Source organism: Danio aesculapii, chromosome 11, assembly GCF_903798145.1.
Source record: "Danio aesculapii chromosome 11, fDanAes4.1, whole genome shotgun sequence".
NCBI classification, from domain to species: Eukaryota; Metazoa; Chordata; class Actinopteri; order Cypriniformes; family Danionidae; genus Danio; species Danio aesculapii.
In genome coordinates, this window is record NC_079445.1 from 12,466,648 (window position 1) to 12,491,782 (window position 25,135).

At 38.1% G+C, this 25,135-nt stretch overlaps 1 protein-coding gene across 1 annotated transcript in view; it reads right to left on the reverse strand.

Moving 5' to 3' along the window:
• Positions 1 to 4,982, reverse strand: part of agtrap (angiotensin II receptor-associated protein) — a 38,535-nt gene extending 33,553 nt beyond the window's left edge. The window contains exons 1-2 of the mRNA XM_056468754.1: positions 4,838 to 4,982; positions 4,349 to 4,383 (exon numbers count right to left, since the gene is read on the reverse strand). Coding sequence (XP_056324729.1) covers positions 4,349 to 4,383; positions 4,838 to 4,864 — 62 coding nt within the window. The 5' untranslated portion in view covers positions 4,865 to 4,982. The remainder of the gene's footprint in view (positions 1 to 4,348; positions 4,384 to 4,837) is intronic.
• Between the last annotated feature and the right edge of the window lie 20,153 nt (positions 4,983 to 25,135).

The window sequence follows — 25,135 nt, forward strand, 5'->3', positions numbered from 1 at the left end:
TCACCTCACAGCAAGAAGGTTGCTGGTTCGAGTCCTGGTTGGGTAAGTTGGCATTTCTGTTAAGAGTTTGCATGTTCTCCCTGTGTTGGCGTGGGTTTCCTTCAGATGTTTCGGTTTCCCCCACAGTTCAAAGACATGCATTATAGATGAATTGAATAAGCTAAATTGGCCGTAATATATGTGTGTAAATGAGTGTGTATGGAGGTTTCCCAGTACTGGATTGCAGCTGGAAGGGCATCCGCTGTGTATAGCATATGCGGGATAAGTTGGCAGTTCATTCTGCTGTGGATATCCCTGATTGCTTACTTACATTTGTTGTGTTGCCCCCAAGAGCGGACTGTAGTTTTTACTAACATCATTTCATATATGCGTGTCATCAGACACCAGTGATAAGAACCCGCCTCAAACCACAGTCAGTCATGGTTTTCATGTTAGTCTCACATGTACTGCCTGTCACATGATCTCTCTTTGTCATCAATTAGCAGCAGGCTTCATGTGCCATAAATGTAGTGAGGCTGCCAGAGAAGATCTTAGAATTAGAGACACACATCCACACTTTATTTGTGGATAGTAAGAGTGTTATGACTTTTAAGAAACCAGCCACCATAGTCTATTGTGGGATGGGAGCGCCTGACATCAATTAAATCTAAATCTATGTTTAGTGAGATTGTTGTCCACATCGGCACTATTCATGTCAGACTACGTCATTCAGAGATCACTGAAAATAACATTAATGTGTGTGAAGATGTAAGTAATATGCTCTTGTCCCGTTGCACCTGCAGTTGGATTAAACTCAGTCCTGGAGGGCCAGTGTCCTGCAGAGTTTAGCTACAACCCTAATCAGGCACAACTGCTTATAGACACAAGCTGCATCCCAAATGGCACACTATACACTATGCACTTATGCACTATATACTTATGCACTTACACACTCAACAGCATAGTATATGTATGTAGTGTCGTCCCAAATGGAACACTAATGTTTTTTTTACAAAGCGGAAATTCAAACCGTTTCCCAGATGACATTTGACGATTGCCAAATTAGTGAAATAAATAACCAAAGTACCAAATAATACTTGTCATAAGTGTGACCGCATTCACCATCAGGAGGCGCTATGATCACTTCCGTAGGAGAATTTTGCTTTCACAATCCAAAATAAATACAGTTATCAAACATGTGCTCCAGATAGCTCCACCTCTTCCGCTACATGAGCAAAGCAGCGGTTGTTGAGTGCGTGAAGTGTCCAACATTCCATACTTCATTTTTTTACCGGTTGTATGAGTGCATCATCCAGGTAATTAAAGTGCACTTATTATTTTTAGAGTTTTGAGTGTGAATGCACTACTTACACTATTTATACTACAAAATGGCATAGAATAGTGCATAAGTATGCAATGTGGGACACACCTACAGTCCCATTGAGGCAAGTCATTTTACTCAGTGGCCATTTTTGAAACACCTCTCTGGTAGTATGCTCTGGCATTCTGTCTGAATAGGGAAACATCAAATTCTCCAAAACTGCTAGCCAAGCTTATGATTAAATTTCATATTAGGATTTATTAATACAATTAAACAACAACTGTCTCTTTAGTTTCATTTCTAATTCATTTCTTTAGTTTCATTTCTAATTCTTTATGTGATTTCTAAATCACACAAAATCAGCAGAAACTCACGGCTGGTCTGACCCCCTCACCTGGAGAATCACCAGTCTATAGCAATTGCTAATTGGCTCCTGTACTAGAAGGTGGGGGTTCATTTGCCATGTTGACTGTTACACTTTTCTCCATTCAAAACTATACGAGTGACATGCCATATGTATTGAATAGTGTTTGCTATAGATCTTTAGTAATCTTGAAGATGCAGATTAGCATGTTCAGGTGTGTTTGACTAGTGTTGGAGGAAAACTCTGCTGGACACTCGCCCTCCATGACCAAGTTTGCCCATACCTGGATCAAATCATATTAATGAACACCTATACCGACTGGTCTACCTATGTCATCAACATGCGTGTGTGTTCTCACTATGGGTTTCAGCAGTTTGTCTAGTTGAATGCAAAAAGCTGTGTGTTATTTTTCAATACCAGATCACAACACCCAAGATTAACCAGGTCATCGGGGCCACCCACCTGTCCCTCACCAAGAAAAAACATCAAAGAGGGTCACCTACATGGACATCCACATCTTCATCATAATCCATGAAGAGAGGTTATGTGTAGCGGAGGCCAGCTAGTGGAGTGCTGTGCAGGTAAACCTCACTCCTCTGACCTCCAAAGGTGGTCTAGCGACAGACGCTAGAGGCCATGATATTTAGCCTCCTTGTTAGAGCAATAGACTCCCATGTGGAGAGTCCCCGGTTCAATCCCTGCTCAGAGTGAGTTGGGTAGTGTAGGACTAGTGGGATTACATTAGTGCCATGACCCCGATGTGAGTGAGGTTCGAGGTAAGTGTAGTGGAGGCCAGCTAGTGAAGTGCTGTGTAGGTAAACTTCACTCCTCTGCCCTCTAAAGGTGCTCTAGAAACAGACACTAAAGGCAATGGTCCTGAGCCTCCTTGTTAGATCAACCGACTCCCATGCAGAGAGTCGCCGGTTTAATTCCAGCTCGGAGTGGGTTGGGGAGTGTAGGACCAGTGGGGTTACATTGGTGCCGTGACCTGAATGGGAGTGAGGTTTAGGGAGGTGAGTGTAGCGGAGGCCAGCTAGTGAAGTGCTGTGCAGGTAAACCTCACTCCTCTGACCTCTAAAGGTGCTCTATCGACTGACGCTAAAGATCATGGTCTTTAGCTTCCTTGTTAGAGCAACCGACTCCCATGCAGAGAGTTGCCGATTCGTAGTGTAGGACTGGCTGTGTTACATATGCAAGACAAACAAGGCTCTGAAGGTTTGACATACATATCCATGCAATTATAGCTGCATAATGTATCCAATCAACTCTATAATAGGCCGAAAATGAATAAAGCGAAATAGGAACAGAGCGAGTACTTGCTTTATATGCCAAACTTGGGAAAAAAAAGTTAAAATAAATATTTTTAAGGGTGATTATTCAAATTCACATAAAAATAGACCATCTTATCCAAATTGAATGCAGTCGGAATTAACACAGGAAAAATTATTTAAAAGAAAAATTGTCCATACGGTTGCAATATGGCAATGACTCCACACAAACAAATAATAAGCAACAACTTGATTTTAGGTAAAACAGATTGAGGTAATGGAGTGGCCAGCTCAATTACCTGACCTCAGACCAATTGAGATGACATTAAAAATGCAGTTTTAAAACAAAATCCAAAATTCACAGGAACTGTGGGATGTAGTTCGTTCAATATACTGTATAATGGCTAAAATAAAAACAAAACTGTTTCTGTGTGCCTGAAGTTGGCTGACTCGATGCAACACATACAGTACTCAGCATAAATAAGTACACCCCTTTTTGATAATGAATATTTTTATCCATTTCTCAGTCAAGATAGCCAATACATTTTGGTGCATATTTTGGTCCTAACCCTAACAAAATAATATTATTAAACAGCTATATCCATTAAAATAAGAGATTGGTCACCTAACTTCCTTAGGAATAGAAAGTAAATACAATTAAATTCAAACATTGAAATAAAAAACACAAATTCCAACTAAATTTACTCTTTTTAATGTTTCTATTAGATTTTTCCTGTTTATTAAAATTGTATGCAAGATTTTCCCCCAACATATTAAATTGGGGTGTACAATTTTATGGACCATTATCTGTGAATTTTTTTATTTTTGTTAGTTTCAGTTTTAGCTTTGGTACTGACTAATCTAATCTATATGCTCAAATATATAATTGTAATGCATCCTACGGATAACATTAATTTAAAAGAGAGATCTGTGAGGGGCACACTTATTTATGTTATCAAACACTGGCTGTGGAACTAAATATTTTTACAGTAATATAAACTGAAACATGAATTTAGAAGTAATTCAGTTTAAAAGAGAAAATATTGATACTGCTATTTTTTGAACAGATTAATATATTCGATTGACTTGCCTCCTATAAAAATACACACAGACTTGATGAAATCTCTTAATACTTCGACTTTTAATTGAATGTGTAATGCTTCCACTATATTTGAAATATGCAAATGGGAGATATATAAAAATATTTGCACTTTAATCACTGTTTTCAATGTACTACTAATTTTTATGAAAAATGACTGTATGTTTAGGTGTTTAGGACAGATTTAGAAAGCTTCGGTTTTAAGTTTGAACAAGAAATGTTTCTGATGAATAGAAAACTGGTAGATAAACATTCACCAAAAGTGAAATTCCTCAGGTTAGTGATGAAAAAAGGCAAAAATGTGCCATAACTCTCACCAAACTGTCAGTATCCAGTGAACCAACACAATGGCCTGCAGAGAGAACACACATAGTACAGTTCATGAGTAAATGCACACATACAGTATATCATTTTCTAGAGACAGCGCGATGCTGCACGTATGATTTGGGGTATTTATAAAATAGAAAATGTGTTATCAAGAGAAAAAACAAGAATTTGCTAGTGTTTCCATTCAGAATGAATTCAGAGAGTTTCTCGATGCACCATCACAACAACAGTAATCACAAAAGGTAAAAGCTTTCAGTTATAACAATAGCAGTTAGTTGCTCATGAATTCTTTAAGAAAATGATCTCTGAAGCCTCCCATCTGGTTTCATAAAATGTATACTCATTTTTAATGAAACCACAATGACACAACTTTTTATCTTTAATCTTTTAATGGATACTTTAGCAATTAAATGAATTATCTGACGATGAATAATATCAATGTACTCACTATAACGCACAAATGATTGAAAATAAATTACCTTGAGATTTATGGCTGGTATTTCCATATTTTCACTGCCTGATCAGAATTAAATGTTCCTCTGTAGTTTTCAGTATTTCACAAAGGAAGCATAAAGCACATTCATCATAACTGTGTGTAGAAATATGTGCAGTTCTGAAGTGACTGCAAACACAAACCATGTGACTCCAGCCTGACAAGTGTCATGTGACTACACCTCCCACCTCTGCTCATTACTCCATCAGAGCATTTAAGCACAACTGGAAAACCTGGAACAAAGTGTTATTTTAACATTTAAAAAGCTATTTCCTACAACAACATAAAGCAAAGCCATCTGTACATCTACATTTTTAGGCCTAATGATACTGGAATATAATAACAAAAACAAAAACAAAAAAGGTTTGCTAGTGTTAAGTAATGTTAAACTGGTAACAGTACCAAAAAATTTTTTTAACAGAAGCTTATTTTTTATTATCGATACCAAGTTTATGATTTGTTTATCACAGAAATATATTTTCAGGAAAGTTTTTTTTACACAGAAGACAATATATATGCAGCAGTGCCACTGTTTTTTCAGCTACATCAGTCAGTTATCCACTAGCGGTGTGTGCATCTTTTTAGCATAATATTGACATTTTTTATTCATTGACAAAATATTAACAAAATACAGTAATAAAATAGTGGGGCCCGAAGCAGGGACATACATGAATATTTATTTAGTTTTATTTGGTTTTTATTTGTTTTCTTTTTCATGTTCACAAAAGCATTTATGGATCACAAGTTGTTTTTCAACTTGAACGGTTTGTGAGCACAATTAAGTGCACACAGCATGTCATATAATCTGATAATTGTAGAAAAAAAATCCCAAAAGGCAACTCACTGTGTAAAGGAACATTAACCAAAATAAAAATACAATGTATATGCCGAGCTCAGCGGCTAATTAACCGGAATTATGTTAATTTGCACACTACAAAGTATCTCTGAGCTGTGCAATGGCATCTTTATGGGACGGGATCATCCGCATGTCTAGCAGATTTATAAGGTTTCCATACCATGCAGTTGACCAGCCAAACATTAAAGCGTAATTTGCAGCGATCGCCGGTTTTCAAAATGTAATCTGAGCGATCGACTGCACGCACATTGCAATAAAGGCGCCATCTGAAGACGAATTTGGATGAATCAGAAACATTTCCATTCAATAAATGTGCAAATAATTTGTGACGCTCAAATGCACTTAACATAATACACACACTTATTAATGATTCCTACTTGTCTTCCTCGTGATGAAGAGTAGGCAAAATCTGATATGTAGTGGGGGAAAAAAGAAGAATGAGTTCATCAGACGCTGTTCAAAAGGCTTCTGGAACATTCTGTTGCTGACTAATAAGCATTTGCCGCGTTACTTTAATAGGCGGGACTTAGAGAAGGAAGTGAAGCAGGTATGCTGAGCAGACAAAGAACCCGAACTGAAATCGCTGCTAAGTGAAAAGTATCTGCTTATTTGCTCATGTTTACATGCAGAACAATACCACTGCTGATGTACATAGTTGTGCGTGCACAAAAAGTAAGTGTATTTGATTTGATTGATGTAAGTGCCTTGTTATTTCATATCGCGGGTAAAATGTGTCATAGCGCCATAACGCAGTAGCGCCCAATGTCCGATTTTGGAGTTGAAATTGATGATAGTTGCTTGCTCTCATGTGCTCTCATGTGCAGTATACTTAATGCACGTAATGTAAACACTTTACATGTACAAACGTGATCGTTTCATCGAGTTATTTACAACGTATACTTGTTAATTTATTTTATTATGGAAAATGTGCCTTTGTTACGTTTAGTGGTCTATTGGCGCCCTCTGGTGGACAGTCACGGACTGTCACTACTGCTCTAATTATTTGTTACTGCAATTTGTATTCATGTTTAATAATTATAATTATTGTTAATTGATGTTCCAATTGTTATTGTTTAATTACTTATGTGAGATTATTTTTGTATTGTTTCAGAAAACCACAACTCATCTGCAGTAAATGGTAGAATGTGACATGGAGTCTGAGTGAATTGCTTGTAGATGACAGTAAACAGTTCTGACCCACTGTCTGCAGGGATTCAGATACACCCGAATCAGTGTTAAATTAAAATCTCAATTACAAAGTGGTCCTTTGAGCCGGATCTAAATAACTGCAGAAATGTCATCCCGTTCACAGCAAGTGCCTCCAGCTCTTTGCCCCGGACGACATATAAAGCCACCTGCATATCTAGCAGACTTCCAAGTACGTACGACTGAATCTGAGAGGGGATCGCAGCAACTTGCATATTCTAGTGATGAAGAAGTTAATGCAGAATATGCTCCATTGTCTACTGAACATGAATCTCGTGTCTCCACACCTATAAGCCAACGTTCACCAACCAGTGATCTGGTGCTACAGGATGAATGGCAAAATACACAGGGAGTGTTACAGAGAGAAGAGGATAAACAGTATTATCAGTCGCAGCAGTCAGCCTGGAAGGAGATGCAACGAGAGAATGATGAGCTTCGTAGCTGCATTCGACACATGCCAGAGATTTTAAGTGCTTTAAGGAGGAGAATATTGTAATGAAACGAGAGATTCAGCAGCTAGTCTCAAACACAGCCATTCAGCAAAAACCAGTCACTCGGTTACCAGCTCCTCACCCTGATGTACCTGAAACAGTTCATAGCCAGCCTCTGTCCCCCACATGAAGCAGAGATTTTCCTCAGTACCCATCTGGGCAGATTAAGCAGATAAGCAGATGAGAGATTGAACTGTCTCACCTATACCAGAAGAGCAGCCCCAAGCACAGCCAAGGTATTGTACCCTTAGTCCAATCCTACCTCCTCATCGTCAGCCTCATCCACATAGTGACCCCATCCATTACTATGAGCCCAGAGAAAATTATCCCTCACAATCCTATCATATGCAGTGTTCAGTGAATGTACCCCCATCTGCAGTGCCATACTTTCAAGAGAGAACATACAGAGGACCTAAGCCTTCTATTCCATTCTTATCAACATCGGATCCAAGAGAGTTTTCAAGGTTGCGCATGGCTTTAGAGAACCTCCTCCCCAATGATGCTTCTAAATGTTTCAGATATCAAATCCTGACAGATCATCTACAGTTAGAGGAGGCATTGCTGGTAGTAGATTCATATTGCAACTCCACACACCCTTATACGGACACTATGCGAGCTCTCATTAACATGTATGGTCAGCCACACAAGCTGGTCCTGCAGAACATTGCTAAGGTCATGGATGGCCCATATATCAGAACTGGAGATGAGGAAGCTTTCAAGCTGTTTGCACTTCGAGTGCGTTCCCTGGTGAGCATGCTGGAACAGTTGGGTCCTGAAGGCAATGTTGAATTGGACTGTGGGTCGCATGTTTCAAGACTGCAAAGCAAACTCCCACATGAGCTGAGAACCAGATTCAAGAGATATATACACCCTATGAGAGTAGCTATACCAACCCTCATTGATTTCTCTAACTCTAGGCACAGAGAAATCCATGACTGGGAGAGTAAGCCAACCACAAGCCCCAGAGGTGACACCTAAATCTGCCAGGTTCAAAGGGCGGTTGGGTGCATATTGCCCCTACTGTGACAATACCAATCACTTTTTGAATGAGTGTGCTAATTTCAAAGACCTTACCAAAGAGCAGAAAGAGTCGTGGATTCAGAAAAACAATCAATGTTGGTGCTGCGGACGCAATCATCACGCATCAAAATGCACCCTGAAATCCCCCTGTAAGACTTGCAACAGGAGACACCTATGCATATTGCATGACGTAAATTAACGGATTGTAGATTCCACTGAAACAGCTACAAATAAGGGAACTCCTGTCTAGTTAACACTACCAAGGATGTCCTGTATGCTGACCGCCTGGTTTATAGCCGTAAAGTACTTTTGAAGGTGAGCAAAGTCATCATTACCAATGTAGACAAATCCATTGAGGCATATGCTGTTTTGGATGATGGGTCGGAGAGGACCATCCTGCTCCATACTGCAGCACAGGAATTCAATCTGAAAGGGCAGCCAGAGGACCTTATACTGCGGACAGTAAGGCAGGACCAACAGGTTCTTCACAGGGCGGCAGTCTCATTCACAGTGTCTCCTGTCAGTAACAAACACAAAAAATTCTCCATTCAAGGTGCCTTTACAGCAGAAAGGCTTGGGCTGGCCAAGCAATCTCACCCCGTTGCTTCCCTCCAGAAGATGTACTGCCATTTAGCAGGACTACCCTTGCAGCAAATAGACAGAGTACAACATGTACTGCTTTTTGGCTCAGATTGTCCACACTTGGTGACCCCAATTGAGCCTGTTCGCCTAGGCCCTCCAGGTGGACCCACTGCTGTACGAACTCAACTAGGCTGGACACTACAAGGCCCAACACATGAGATTAAGCACGGCTGCAATACCCACCAATGTCTCTTCATCGCTATACCTCATAATGCTGACCTGTTTTCCCAAGTAGAAAGGCTATGGCAGATGGATGTAATTCCAATGAGAAAGTAGTGACCCGGTCAAAACTTGATCACGAGGCCATCAGACTCCTACAAGAGAGAACGGTAAGATTTAATGTGGATGGAATTATGCGGTACGCAACACCACTGCTGAGTGTACAAGATATGCCAGCTCTGCACATGCCTAAAGAAGCTGTACTGCCACAGCTCAGAAGCATTGAACGCAAGCTGATCAGGCTTGCGCTTACAAAGCTGAAATTGAGAGACTCAAGAATGCTGGTTATGTTAAGAAACTGCAACCAGACGAAGCTGAGAAATCACCAGAATCATGGTACATTCCTCACCATATGGTCACCCATAAGGGCAAGAATCGTGTTGTGTACAATTGCTCATTTCAGTATGAGGGACAAAATTTAAATAAGTTGCTACTACCAGGTCCCACTTTGAGCCCCACCTTGCTAGCAGTGTTACTGCGTTTCCGTGAACACTCAACAGCTCTGAGTAGCGACAATCGAGGGATGTTTCATCAGGTGAGGCTGCTCCCTGAAGACAAATCCTTCGGTTCTTGTGGAGAGACATTGCTGTAGATTAAGTCTCAGATGTGTACAAGTGGCAGGTGCTTCCCTTTGGGACTACCTGCAGTCCCTGTTGTGCCACATTTGCACTGCAAAAGTACGTACAAGACCACAGTAAACCAGGAGATCGGGTGAGGGAAGTGATCGAGAAGTCCTTCTATGTTGACAACTGTCTTTACAGTCTCCCCTCCAAAGATGCAGCCAAAAATTCCCCTCTGATAGAAGAGCTAGTAACTGTGAGCTCTGGCTTAGTCAGGGACTGCAAGATACCCAAGAATCCATCCTGGGAGTGTTCTGGCACTGTCAGTCAGACACTTTGCACTACAAGCACAGGGAAGTGAACAGCACTAAAGTAATCATGCGCAGCATTTATTGTATCCTGGCCAGCCAATACGATCCCCTTGGCTAGCAACAGTCTATACCTCTATACCAAGCTGGCGATACATAAGATCAGAGGACAATCCAGTGGATTGTATCACAAGAGGAAAAAAGCTGTGTGACCTAGTCAAATGTAACCAGTGGGATCAAGGCCCCTCATTTCTTAAGCTGCCTGTAGAGACTTGGCCAGACCAGCCTTCCTTGCCTGTTGAAGAGCAGCAGCACGAATTAAGGCCAGCTATGTTTTGTGGATCAATTACAGTCACATCCTTGCCGAATCCACAGCAGTATGAGACAATGACTGAGTTCATAAAAGCATGTAATCAGCAGCTATACGGGGCGGCAAACATTATGTGCGCTAATGAACAAAGAAAGCTGGGACAAATTGTTCTTCGTCAAATCCAAATGGAGTCCTTCCCTACTGAGATAGCCCAACTAAAGTCCGGGAAACCAGTACCAGGTATGAGCAGATTGGCTTCTCTCTCTCAATGTGCAGAGTGTCGTAGATGGAAAGGGAAACCAGAAGTTCCCCTGGTGGCAGACTTGCCACTTGCAAGACAACAGCTCTTTAAGCCTGCTTTCTTCTCAACAGGGATGGATTGCTCTGGACCTTACCTGATTAAGATTGGACGGAGAAATGAGAAGAGGTGGGGCATAATATTCAAGTGCCTCACAACCAGGGCAGTGTATATAGATCTGTTGGCCAGTATAGATTCCGATTCATTCCTAATAGCCCTAAGACGCTTTATCGCTCGACGAGGAAAGCTAAGTGATCAAGGCACTAACTTTAAAGGCGGAGAGCGAGAGTTGAAGAAATCTCTTGGTGCCTTGCACAACGAGCTCCAAAGTTATCTTGCCTCCCAACAAATTAAGTTTGTCTTCAATCCACCAGGAGCACCTCACTTTGGGGGATGCTGGGAGAGAGAAGTACGTTCAATTAAAGCAGCTCTCCAAGTTACAGTAGGGGCACAGACTGTGACAGAGAAAGTTGTAAGAACAGTCTAAACTGAGATTGAAGAGATATTTAACTCAAAACAGCTCAGCTACACATCATTAGACATTTCTAATGTAGATCCAATCACTCCCAACTGCTTCCTCATTGGCCGCAGAGATGCCTCGCTGCCCCAGGTGGTGTATCAGGACCCAGTCTCCAAGTTCGGCAGAAATGGACGGCAGAAAAGGAAAACCTGCAGGTTGGCGAAGTAGTGATGATTGTCGATCCTCAGCTCCCTCGAGCCCTATGGCCAGTGGGGAAGATTGAGCTAGTACACCCAGGAGCTGATGACAGAGTAAGATCAGCCTCTGTAAAAGTTGGAAAGAGAACATATATACCCGACCTGTAGCACGTCTGATTAAGTTGCCAACCCTTGTTGAAGAATGATCCACCTTAGGGAAAGAACCTTTTGTAAGATGTGCAAATTCAATTATTGAATTAGGGGGCGGCTGTTCAAAAGCCTTCTGGAACATTCTGCTGCTGACTAATAAGCATTTGCCGCGTCACTTTAATAGGCGGGACTTAGAGAAGGAAGTGAAGCAGGTGTGCCGAGCAGACAAAGAACCCGAACTGAAATCGCTGCTAAGTGAAAAGTATCTGCTTATCTGCTCACGTTTACATGCAGAACAAAACCACTGCTGATATACATAGTTGTGCGTGCACAGAAGGTAAGTGTATTTGATTTGATTGATGTAAGTGCCTTGTTATTTCATATCGCGGGTGAAATGCGTCATAGCGCCATAATGCAGTAGCGCCTAATGTCCGATTTTGGAGTTGTAATTGATGATAGTTGATGATTAAGCTTGCTCTAATGTGCAGTATACTTAATGCACGTAATGTAAACACTTTACATGTATAAACGTGATCGTTTCATCGAGTTTTTACAACTTATACTTGGTAATTTATTCTAATATGGAATATGTGCCTTAGTCTCATTTAGTGGTCTATTGGCGCCCTCTGGTGGACGGCCACGGAACTACTGCTCTAATTAATTGCCTTCACATGGTGTGCGGTTACTGCTATTTGTATTCATGTTTTATAATTGTAATTATTGTTAATTGATGTTCCAATTGCTATTGTATAATTACTTATGTGAGATTATTTTTGTATTGTTTCAGAAAACCACAACTTATCTGCAGTAAATGGTAGAATGTGACATGGAGTCTGAGTGAATTTCTTGTAGATGACAGTAAACAGTTCTGACCGACTGTCTGCAGGGATTCAAATACACCCGAATCAGTGTTAAATTAAAATCTTAATTACAGACGCTGAGTTCGAACAGAGTCCATGATCGAACGTGTCAAAACATGTTGCCATGCGCTTTACGAGCTACACCTCTGATGCTGCTATAAACGCTACAAAATTTTACACTTTTACATCAGACCATCTTTTTTAATTCACTCACAGTGCGATGTTCAGACCCCACTGCGTTAACTGCGTCAGCTAAACTCTCTCACTCTATATTTTTCTTTTGTTATTAATTCCGGAGGACAAACTTGCAAATAACACAATTTTTCTCCGGTCTACCTCTGATAGGAGCACCTCCAATTCACATTCTGTTCAAAGTTTCTCTTTTTGCTTGCTTTTGCCATTGCTTTTTCGTTTGGTTTTGCCAAAGTAGAGTCATTAGCATATTCATACGGGGGAGGAGGCAGGGAGGGGTTTTGCGCTCGTGCGCTCAGTTTCACGTTAATTCTTATGTACAAAGAAAATATGGGATTCCACGTACATAGTGTTTCATACATGTGAATTTTTTTTACTGCGTACGCACATTTACAGCTTTGTGCGTACGCAATGTCTTAGTATGATTTCAAAGCAAGTCTTCGTACATGAGGCCCCTGGACTTCCTGAAGGCGACTCGATGAATTGCAGTTTTAGTTACTTCCGTATTGGCTTCCCGAGGGAGAGCGGGAGGTTGCCGCTTGGTGTAAACATGTAAACACCGCAATCAAACTGTTATCGTCGTGTAGGACTTTTTGTGCATTTTGTGACAGGAATAACACACACGGCTTTTTGACGTTACCTACCGAGTGCATCTAAGGGTGCTTTTACGCCTGTGAATCGATTCATTTGTTCTGAAACAGGGATTAAAATTGTTACAGTGTTGCTCTTTGTTCTTGGTGCAGTTCGCTTTCACATGGCAAAATTTCTAAACAGACCAATAGAGCTAAATCAAGTCACGTGTGAGTTAACTCTCCTTACATTGGAGTTTCAGGGTGTATTTTGCAGAGTCCCGCTCAGCTGTCATGCGTCCTTATTTTAATTTATGGCGATCGGAAAGCTGCGCTTTAATTTTGAATGGTGGCACCCACAGATATCGTCACCATGTGTAAATCAGAGGTAAGACTTTCTCATACAGAGCCTTTGGCTAGACTGCAGTTCGATCAATGTTCCTAACGGATAAACAGCTCTTGTTATTAGTTCAGCATGCTTTCGCTTTCGTATTTACATGAAACACAAATTTACCGGTAGTAGGGCTGCTTGATTATGGGAAAAATCATAATCACGATTATTTGGTCATAATTGTAATGCCGATTATTCAAAATGATTATCAGTTGAAGTCAAAATTGCTCACCCTCCTGTGAATTTTTTTAATATATATAAATATTTCCCAAAATTATGTTTAACAGAGGAAAGAAAGTATTTCCTATAATATTTTTTCTTCTGGAGAAAGGATTATTTGTTTTATTTCAGCTAGAATAAAAGCAGTTTTTAATATTTTGAGACCTGTTTTAAGGTCAATATTAATAGCCCCTTTAAGCAATATATATTTTTGATTGTCTGCAGAAGAAACTGCTGTTTTACAATGACTTTCCTAATTACACTAATTAAGCCTTTGAATGTCACTTTAAGCTGAATACTAGTATCGTGAAAATTATCTAGTAAAATATAATGTACTTTACCTCATAGCAAAGATAAAAGAAATCAGTTAATAGAAATGAGTTATTAAATCTGTTATGTTTAAAAATGGGTTGAAAATAAATTTTTGCATTAAACAGAAATTGAGGGAAAAGGTCGCTAATAATTCAGGAGGGCTAATAATTCTGACTTCTGAATTCTAACTGTATATATGCACAGTTATTTTCTTCCTGTAAATAAGGAAAGGGAAATAAATACAATAGAATAAAAATATGAAACAAACTGTGCTTTAAGCATCTTCACTGTAAGAAAAAAAAACTTTAGCTACAAAAGTCCTTCAGTCAAGAGCAGTTAGGGATTTTCTCCATTTGTTGTTTGAAAACAAGGCGGCAGGAAGAATATTGCGCTGTCCATTTAAGAATAGTCCGGCTCTGATATGGTTTCACTTTCACGTCTATTGATTCCAAACTTGTTTGTTTATTACACAAATGAGGGTTAATATGAATATTTACTAAACACCGCGCTCTGACACAAATGTGCATGCATTTGACCATTAAAACGCTCGTATTAAGATGGCTTTAGATGTGTGTGCTCCACTCGTCTCCGAGGCTAAGCGCGCACACACACACACAGAAGCATGCGGTCTCGTTCGCGCTTTTAAACATGAATGATTCGAATGTACATCAATGAATGATGCGCATCCTGTGCTGCAAACGTTACATTACAGTATATGCTTTTAGTAATGTTCATGTGGAACTGAGCTTTGCAGAGCAACAAATGTGTACAACTGGAAAGGGGGCGGTATATGATGCAATAATCGTTTATCTCGATTAATGCTTTTTCAATCGTTAGAAGCCGAAATCGGATTTTTGATTAATTGCACAGCCCTAACCGGTAGGAATGACCTCCTGCCCTACTCATAATTCTCTCTTCATATAGCCGTACATATGCCTATTACATATCCATAATACACTGTGATATAGCGGGCTCGGATCGTTTTGCTTTCTCACAACAATCGATCCACTCCAGAGTTCGTTTCAATCAAGCCGAGACCACCTCATTTAGGTGATCTTGGACTGATTGATTTGGCACAGATCCGAGCGCGATTGCTGGTTTCACGTATGCCAAACAAACCGCGCTAATTGGGCAAACAAGACAGGTTCCGAATCAAAAGTCTAGGTGTGAAAGCACCCTAAGTTACCGAGAAATGCAGTTTTTTTTCTCTCATTTTTTCCCTCAAGGTATCAAACATTGCATTAAAAATACACACTTCCAGCAATTCCTCGAATCAAATATCTCGTTTGTCACAAGGGGCATGAATAAAATGTTCCTGAATGAAAATGTCAAACTGCAGTTAAAGTCCACCATTTAATAATTTGGCAAATAATTTGATTACTGATGTCCATGTAAACACAGTCACTGTCTTTCTCCCCTGCATCTGTGTGTTTGTGCCTCTGTGAATAACAACGCGTGCCCAAACCGAAACTCCCATTTTTATGAAAATTTTTAAGCACCTTCCCTCTTTCCCTCCACCGACACTCCCCCCTAAACAGAGCTGGACACGCCCACTTTCCTGACTGAACAGGGGGGTTTCATGGCCCTTTAAGCACTTTCAACCATTTCTCTGATATAAGTGGGTCTGTGGGAAAGTTTTGGATTTCTCTTCTCTTCTCTTATCTAATTTACAAAAAAAATTTTTAAAAAAAAAGTACCACAGCAATTGAACCACAATTGGTTACTTTATGCATTAACTAATGAAATTATAAAAACAATTATTTATTTTCTTTCTGATAAACTATTATTAGGCCTAGTTCCTTTGATCTGTTCTAGTTTTAACATTTATATATGATGTTTGGTAATAGCATTTGTTAAACAAATCGTCACCTTGGAATTATATGGTTCTATCTGAGTTCTAAATGATTTTGAGATATTGAGCTTCAAAGTTTTTGCATTCCATATAGCAAACAATATGTGTGTAACAGTTTTCTTTCATACATTAACATGACAGAGACCCTAAATTAACTCTAAATGTAAATTATCAAAATTCTCTTCAATTTGCATACTGGGGTAAAACAAACAGGGCAAATTCAGATAGAAGTTTCTAAGTCTAAAAAGTCATTTTCTGCTTAGAATTATAAAGTTCTATCTGGCAGATCATTCATTGAAGCATTACTTTTCAAGAAACACAATCACTGCTTAATAATTTAATTTAAAAAATTGTGCTATTTTTGCTTTCTATAACATTTATTTAATGTTTTAGGATGATTTTTTTTCTTGTTCAAATTGAGCATACAAGGCTGTGCTAAATATTTTGTCCAGTGCAGATGTTAATTTTATGTAATTAATATGGCAATGTTTATTGAAGTATATGCTTTATATGAATTATTAGATTATATTTATTGTATTATATGCCCCATGAATTAAATCAAGTATTTACCCTTCAAGGCTTATTAAATTTAAAGACTTTAAAAGAAAACAGACATTGAGCAAATCGAGATGTTTAACAAAGATTAATAGAAACTGAAAATCTTTCACTGATTAAATATACACAAATAAAAATATTTCACATTTAATAATTGCGCTTGTTTAATAACTTCTTTTTCAACAATGTGAAATGTAACATTTCATCTCAATGTCAAAAAATGCTTCTAAATCATGGCATTTACACACATCTTTTCAGTTTTAGGTTACTTCTCAATTTTGTATGGTGCGGCATTACTTAGTCCACTCTGATTTTGTTTCTTTCTGCTCTTTCCTGCTGTCAATGGAGCAGTCTGGCAAAATGACAAATAAAGCTGATCCTGATTGGTCTTCGTGCGTGCAATTGAAATGCTGATTGACTCACAGAAAGAACCATATAGAGCCAAGCTAGACTTTGTTTGTTTGTTTGTTCGTTTTTTTAATAAAAAGTCTTAAAATTAAAACAACTTATTAAAAAACATCCCCCAATGCAAATAAGCTGTCATTTAATGAGAATATGTGAATAAATCATTTTGACAAAAATGTCAGAAAGAACCTTATAATTCTAAGGTGACAAAATATTCTAGAACATCTAAAGTTATTCATTTAGGTGAGTAAAAAAACCTTATGCAAAGAATTAAAGAAAATGCTCACACAAAAAGACTGTTCACTCAAATCATGCAGTAAACACTCCTTTCTGAGAGTTGCTTTGAATAGAATAAAATCCTTAAAAGGACATTAAAGACTTTACACATAAAATAAAACTAAATCTTTTGAAAAATACAAGCTCATGGCTCTGCATGAGATCTGCTGCATGTTTGAAGAGAATGAAACAGCAATGTTTCTGTAAAAGCCAACAGATTCAACCACATTTACAATTGTACTGTTAGATCGAACTTTTACTGTTTACCTGTTCATCCTTTGACACGAAATGTGACTTTATGTGAAAACATGCATTAATGTCCCCAGAATGAATAAGGTCCTAATACATGGCATGATAAGTGTGCTATAAGTTTACCAATATAATGTCCACTTTATCACTGCAAAATTTTTACTATTTGATACAAATGTTATGTTACTTGACCAACTGTAAAACTGTAACTTCTTTCAGAATCCAGATACTCCTGATTGAAACAGATGTATCTCAGTCCACCTAAAAAGTTGAATAATATATACTCACCGGCCACTTTATTAGGTACACTTGTCCAACTGCTCATTAAAATTTTTAATCAGCCAATCACATGACAGCAACTCGGTGCATTTAGGCAAGTATGATCAGAATGAGATGAAAGGTGATTTAAGTGACTTTGATGGTTGTTGGTGCCAGACGGGCTGGTCTGAGTATTTCAGAAACTGCTGATCTACTGGGATTTTCACACACAACCATCTCTAGGGTTTACAGATGTGGGTCCATAAAAGAGAAAATATCCAGTGAGCGGCAGTTCTATGGATCCACCTTGGCTTGTATTAATGGTTCAAGCTGGTGGTCGTGGTGTAATGGTGTGGGGGATATTTTCTTGGCACACTTTGGGCCCATTAGTACCAATTGAGCATCATGTTAATGCTGAGTAATGTTGCTGACCATGTCTATTCCTTTATGACCACAGTGTACCTATCTTCTGATGGCTACTTCCAGCAGGATAACGTGTCATGTCAGTGAATCATCTAAGACTGGTTTCTTGAACATGAAAATGAGTTCTCTGTACTGTTCAAATGGCCCCCACAGTCACCAGCTATAAATCTAATAGAGCACCTTTGCTGGAACAGGAGATTCGCATCATGGACGTGCGGCCAAATCTGCAGCAACTGCGTGATGCTATCATGTCAATATGGACCAAATCTCTAAGGAATATTTTCAGTACCTTGTTGAATCTTTGCCACGATGGATTAAGGCAGTTCTAAAGGCAAAAGGGGTCTAACCCAGTACTAGTAAGGTGTATCTAATAAAGTTGCTGGGAGTGTCTTCAGGTCAAAACCATAACTGGGTTATATGATAGAATCACAGTTTGGGAAATATAGAAAATTATATTGTACAGTATTTTTAAAATCTGTTAATACATTACATTTGGTTTAAAGGTTTACAATTTCATCCAAAGTGTTAACAGATTTAAGGTGTTTCACACAGGATTGACTAAAGCAGAATCTAATAAAGCATCTTTAGGATCTTCCAAAATATTATTCAGAAATGCATATAAAAAACATGTGGTTCCAGTTGTAACGAGTAAGGTGTATGGCCCCTTTAAGAGCACGCACCCTTTTTTATGTTGTTGCTATGGTTGCATTAGACACGAGCCCCTGCATGTATGTGAGGGTAATGTACTCTGTTGCTCCGTTTATTTTCCTTTTCTTCAGTAACCCTGTGTGCGGCATTTAGTTTGTAAAGGACAGTATACTTATTTTCTGGACAATAAACTACTATTGAGGGAAAATCATCTTTGCAAACTTTGTTCATTTTGAGGGCTATCCATATTGCTCCGTACGCAGGTCGTTACACAGTGATGAAGAAAAAAAAACTTTGACTTTACAGAAATTGAATGTGTTTATATGGAGTTTGTTCTCATATGTTATTAATTTTATAATGTCATTTAATTTCTTTGGTGTGTTGACTAATATCAGAGTAAACCATTAGAAATTTGTATAAAAGCTTAGGATTTTTTGATAGCAGACATTTGAACTTGAATTAACATTGCATCAACAGTCAGGTTGAAACTTTAGCATTGAAACTGGCAACCAGTTCTCCTCTGGCCAAACATCTATGGCAGACCTGCAGTCTGGACATTGGAGACTTGAGAACAATAGGCCTTTATCGTGGAGAAAGTGCAGGTCCAAGAAGGTCACCGGGTGGGTGTTTCTCAGACATCATCAACTGCCTAGTTGATTTTGATATTTTAGGAAAATCAATCTCCTCTCCACCTGCAGCTGGTGTGTGGTCAGCACATTGGCATTATTGTCCTGTGGCTGCAGTCACATCATCCAGGTGGATGCTGCACAGTGGTGGAGAGACCCACTCATAAAATTTTAAAGCACTTTAGGGTTATGGCGATACACAATAAATGTGCTAGAAAAATATACCTTACTTACAGTCAGTGTTGCCAACTATTTCCAATGAAATGTAGCTAAAGCCTGCGCGAAAAGTAGCTAAATGTTGCCAAATGATGTCACGCACTAATTTGCATTTTTAGTATCTGTTAAGCGTAAACCCGTCATGTCTCTACTCTCTGAGGCGCAGTGTATTATATTATATTAAAACATTACATGCAGATGCACAATAAATAGGTTCTTATTAACATATTACTTTGTGTGATGATGTCACTGCGTAATCGCAACTCAAAACTACATCTTTATGCAGTATACAAAATAATTAATGTTTTCTTAAATTGACTGGCCATCTCAGCAAAAACATTATTTGAAATATGTCCATTTAGATTTGTATGAAAAATATAGTTGATTATTTGTAAAAGTAATACAAACACTTTTTAGATAAGAATTTTTTGTTTTTAAACAAACACTGATAATGAACAGTTACATTCTTTTAAACAGTCACAGCTTGCGTACTTACTCCTTTTAACTTGTGAAATTAACACATTTGTGAAAGTGGCAACAATTATAGCACTATTGGAATTTATTGCTACCTAAATTACCAACAATTATGCATGTTAACACATATCAGTAAATTAACAGTTATAAAAAAACATCCTAGCTAGCAATTTACTCTACTGAGTGAAGCCTGCAGCCACTTTTTAAAAATTGCTAAAAGTAGCCAAATGAATGTTAAAAATTGCTAAATTTGTTGCTATGTACATTTTGAAAAAAAAGTTGCTAGGGTAGTATGAAAAGTTGCTAAATCTAGCAACAAAATTGCTAAATTGACAACACTGCTTAAAAAAGCACAAAAAGCAGAGTGAGATTGAAATGAATACTGAAGAGAAAGTAGATTGTAGCGAAAACGGTGAAAACACGGCTGAGGCAAAAAAGCACAAAACGGCGAATGATATGGCAAATCATTTGATAAAACAAGCGTTCGGCACTGAAAACGAAAATCCGGAGGAATTTGTTTCTATATGTGAAACATCTCATCCTGATAAGAATATCCAGGGAGCTTTATCTGAGCACACTATATCAGAAAACAGTTCAAAGATTGAGGTGAGTGCTTTTAATTCATCTAAGTGTAATGGTGATATGAATGTGAGTTCAATTGTGAAAGATTAAGAGTTTTCTGTAACTGATGAAGAATGTGGAGCTGGAGATGTGAGTGCCGGTTGAAGTTTACAGCCTGTTGTGTTAGAGGATGAGGAACAGATAAATGACTATAAAACATGCTCTGATATTTTAGAGATTGATGTAAATAATGAATCAGAGATAAATATGTGGTGGAAAGGTAAAACTGTTTTAAGTCATGACACTAATCTTAGTTCTGGGGTAGCTATAATTTTCTCAGACTGTCTTAATGTTAATATTTTGTCTAAAATAGAGTTAGTCAAAGGACGTCTTATGATTGTTAAAGCTGAAATTAATAATCAGTTATTTGTTTTTGTAAATATTCCAAATAAAAGTGCAGATAGGTTATCTTTTTTTAGAAAGAAACATTTAAAAAAAAAAAACATTTCTTAAAAAATCTGATGAATTTTTGATTATTGGTGGAGACTGTAATTGTAGCCTAGACTTTTGTTTGGATAGAAATAAGGAAGAACCTGACTCTATATCAGCCTCTCTTTTGAAAATTATTGTTGGTCAGTATGAACTTTTGGATCCATGGAGAGAAATAAATAAGAATGTAAAACAATATACATGGAAAAAGGCTTCACAAGGAAGAATCAGTGATAGACTTGATCGTTTTACATCAAGAAAAAAATGAATAATAGATAGTTTGGTTTTTCCGTGTTGTTTATCTGATCATCACTTTGTTACAGTTAATGTTGCATTGACACAGCCAAAATATAAAAGCCCTTACTGGAAGTTAAATGTGGCTTTGCTAAAAGAAAAGGATTTTTTTTTTTTAAAGATTTATTTATTAGATTTTTTTGACAGTTAACAAAGTAAAAAGAGACAATAACAGTACAAACAGAAAAAAACATATATATAACAGTACAACATTGATTAAAAAAAAATAATAATAAACCACACTATAACCCTCATATTGTGCGACACACAGTATATGACATGCATAAACACTATATGATGTGCATAAATCAATTTTCAAATTGAGCATTTAAACAGGTCTGTACCAGACGTTGAGGTTGACAGCATGGTGTATTGAGTAAAATAAACAATAATAATAAAATAAACAAATAGAAAAAAATAGAAAAGAAATTTTAAAATAAACAAAAAAACAAAAAAACAAAAAAAACAACAAAAAAAAAAAAGCGAGAGAAAAGGGAAAGTGTATTAAACTAAATAGGCTGGAGGGTGGCACATTCTTAAAACTTGTGGTTCTATGTCAAGAAAAAGTTGTATGTTTGTGCTATATCAACAGCACTAATACTCAACTGGAAACACAGATCAAAACAAAAATGCAAGAATGGCAACCCTTCACTCCACAGTAATTGCCTCAAGTCTCAGAGATTTAACATGTTCCAAAAAAGGCAACCAAATATTAGAAAATTTGACCACTGAACCTCGAAGACTATGTTTAATTTTTTCTAATTTAACAAAAAATAAGGCATCTTTAATCCACTGAGTATGGGATGGGGGTTGAGGTGACTTCCACTGCAACAAAATGCACCGCCTAGCTAATAATGACAGAAAAGCTATTAATTCAGAAAAATAAAATGGTAACTCACAGTCAGGGGGAAGAACTCCGAACAGGCCAATTAACGGAGAAGGATCAATATTAATAGATGTAATTGCTGAAAATGAATCAAAAACAGACTCCCAAAAAGGAAACAGAGCTGGACAGGTCCAAAACATGTGAACTAGATTTGCAGGTTCAGCATGACATTTGTCACAGGTTGGATCAATAGCAGGGAACATCCGAGCCAGTTTACACTTAGACCAGTGAACTCTGTGAACTACTTTGCACTGTAGAATCCCATGGCGAGCACATACAGATGATGTATGGACCTTTTGTAAAATTGTTGACCAAAGATCTTCTTTTATGTCTATGTTAAGATCCCTAGCCCAAATAAAACGCAAATTTTCAGATGTAGAAGTATGAGACGTGAGCAAGGAGTTGTATATTTTAGAGATGGCTCCATTTTGACCAGGATTAATATTAGAGATGGTATCGATCAGGGTAGATGGTGGTATAGTAGGGAAACCGGGAAAGTATTTACGGACAAAATCCCGAATCTGAAAATATCTGAAAAGTTGTGACTTTGGTAGACTATACTTTTGAGTTAGTTGTTCAAATGACGCAAAGATATTATCAATGTAGAGGTCTTTGATAGAAACAATTCCACATCTCACCCATGTTACAAAAGCCTTATCATTAAGCGAGGGAGGAAAAAGAGGGTTCGAGTGAACAGGACATAGAAGAGGTGTGATCTGTAAATTGAAGTGACGTCTGAGCTGAACCCAGATCTTAAGACAATTTTTAACTAAAATATTTTTAGAATACTGTGATGGTGAAAATGGCATGGGTAGGCATAAAAGAGAAGTGAGTGAGGGAGTGCCACATGAAGCCTCCTCAATCCTTAACCAAGCAGGAGGTTCAGCATTAGAAAGTTGCCAGAATAGCATGTTGCGGATATTTGCAGACCAGTAATAAAACAGGAAATTTGGTAATGCTAATCCACCCAACTCCTTATTTTTTTGTAATATGCCTTTTCGAATTCTAGGAGTTTTTCCATTCCAGATAAAATGAGAGATGGCACTATCAAGGGAATTAAAGAAATGTTTTGGAATAAAAATTGGTATGCATTGAAAAAGATAAAGAAACTTGGGCAGTATGTTCATTTTAATACAATTTATCTTACCAGCAAGTGATAGGGGCAACAGAGACCAACGATGAAAATCTTCAGACACTCTATCCATCAAAAAAGAGAAATTACTTTTAAACAGATCTGAGTAATTCTTGGTTGTACATATGCCCAAATATGTAAAATTATCAAGTGATATTTTAAATGGGAGTTTAGAAAGTTGGTATGCTTCAGCTGCAGAATTTATAGGCAAAAGTTCACTTTTATGAAAATTTAGTTTATATCCTGATACTAGCCCAAATTCCTTCAGCAGGTCCAACACACAAGGTATAGATTGGTCAGAAACAAAAAGTAAAAGATCATCCGCATAAAGGGACAGTTTCTGCACTGAGTCTCCTCTAATAATTCCCTTCATATGGCTGGACCTGAGAGCTATCGCCAGTGGCTCAATAGCAATGGCAAACAGTAAGGGTGAGAGTGGACAACCCTGACGAGTGCCACGCTCCAAAGGGAAATAATCAGAATAATCATTATTGGTACGGACACGGGCCAGGGGAAGGGCATAAAGAAGTTTAATCCATGACATAAACTTACTGCCAAATCCAAATTTTTTTAATGAGTAAAATAAATAAGGCCACTCCACGCGATCAAAAGCCTTTTCCGCATCCATTGAAATAACCAATTCTGGGGATATTGAAGTAGAGGGAGAGTATAAAATATCAAATAAACGTCTAATATTGTGGAAAGAATGTCTACCCTTTACAAACCCTGTTTGATCGGAGGAGACAATTGAGGGCAAAATATCTTCTAAACGCTTTGACAGCATCTTAGCTAGGATTTTAACATCCACACATAACAGGGAAATGGGGCGATAATTACTGCAGGAAAGGGGATCCTTTCCTTTCTTTAAAATAAGAGAAATTGTGGCCTGTCTAAGAGTGAGGGGTAGTGTGCCAGATTCTAAGGAGTCATTAAACATATTTAAGAGTAGTGGAGAAAGCTTATCAGCAAAGGCCTTGAAAAACTCAGTAGGAAATCCATCGGGCCCAGGGCATTTCCCATTCTGCATAGCTGACAATGCCTTTTTAACTTCTTCTACTGAAAAGGGCACATCCAACCTGGAAGAAGTTTCAGAGTCGATTGAGGGAATGTTAAGGGACTGAAAGAAGTTATCTAACTGAGCTTCATCAGATGAGCACTCAGACTTGTATAATGAATAGTAGAAATTCTTAAATTGTTTATTAATATTTTGAGAGTCGATTGAAATACCATTGTCAGTGTTAATTTGTGTTATGTGTTGCGCTGAAGCATATTGTCGAATCTGATGGGCTAAAATTTTGCCAGGTTTGTCTCCAAACTCATAATACTTATGACGTGATTTAAGTAACGCTTTAGTTGCTTTATTAGCCATCAAGATATCAAATTCTGCCTTCTTCATAAGTAAATCCTTATTGAGTTCAGGGTCAGGTGTATCCACACATCTAGATTGCAAATCTGCCAGTTCTTTAGAAATGGTAGTGCTTTTTTCTGCAGTGAGCTTCTTACGGTAGGCAGAATAAGATATTATCTCTCCACGCAGGTAAGCCTTACAAGCCTCCCAAATTGTTGACGCGGGCACATCTGGAGTAATATTAGTAGAAAGAAAAATATCTAAGCGATTATTAATGGTTTGAATAAAGTCAGGATCAGTGAGTAATAGTGAGTTAAAACGCCATGGCGAAC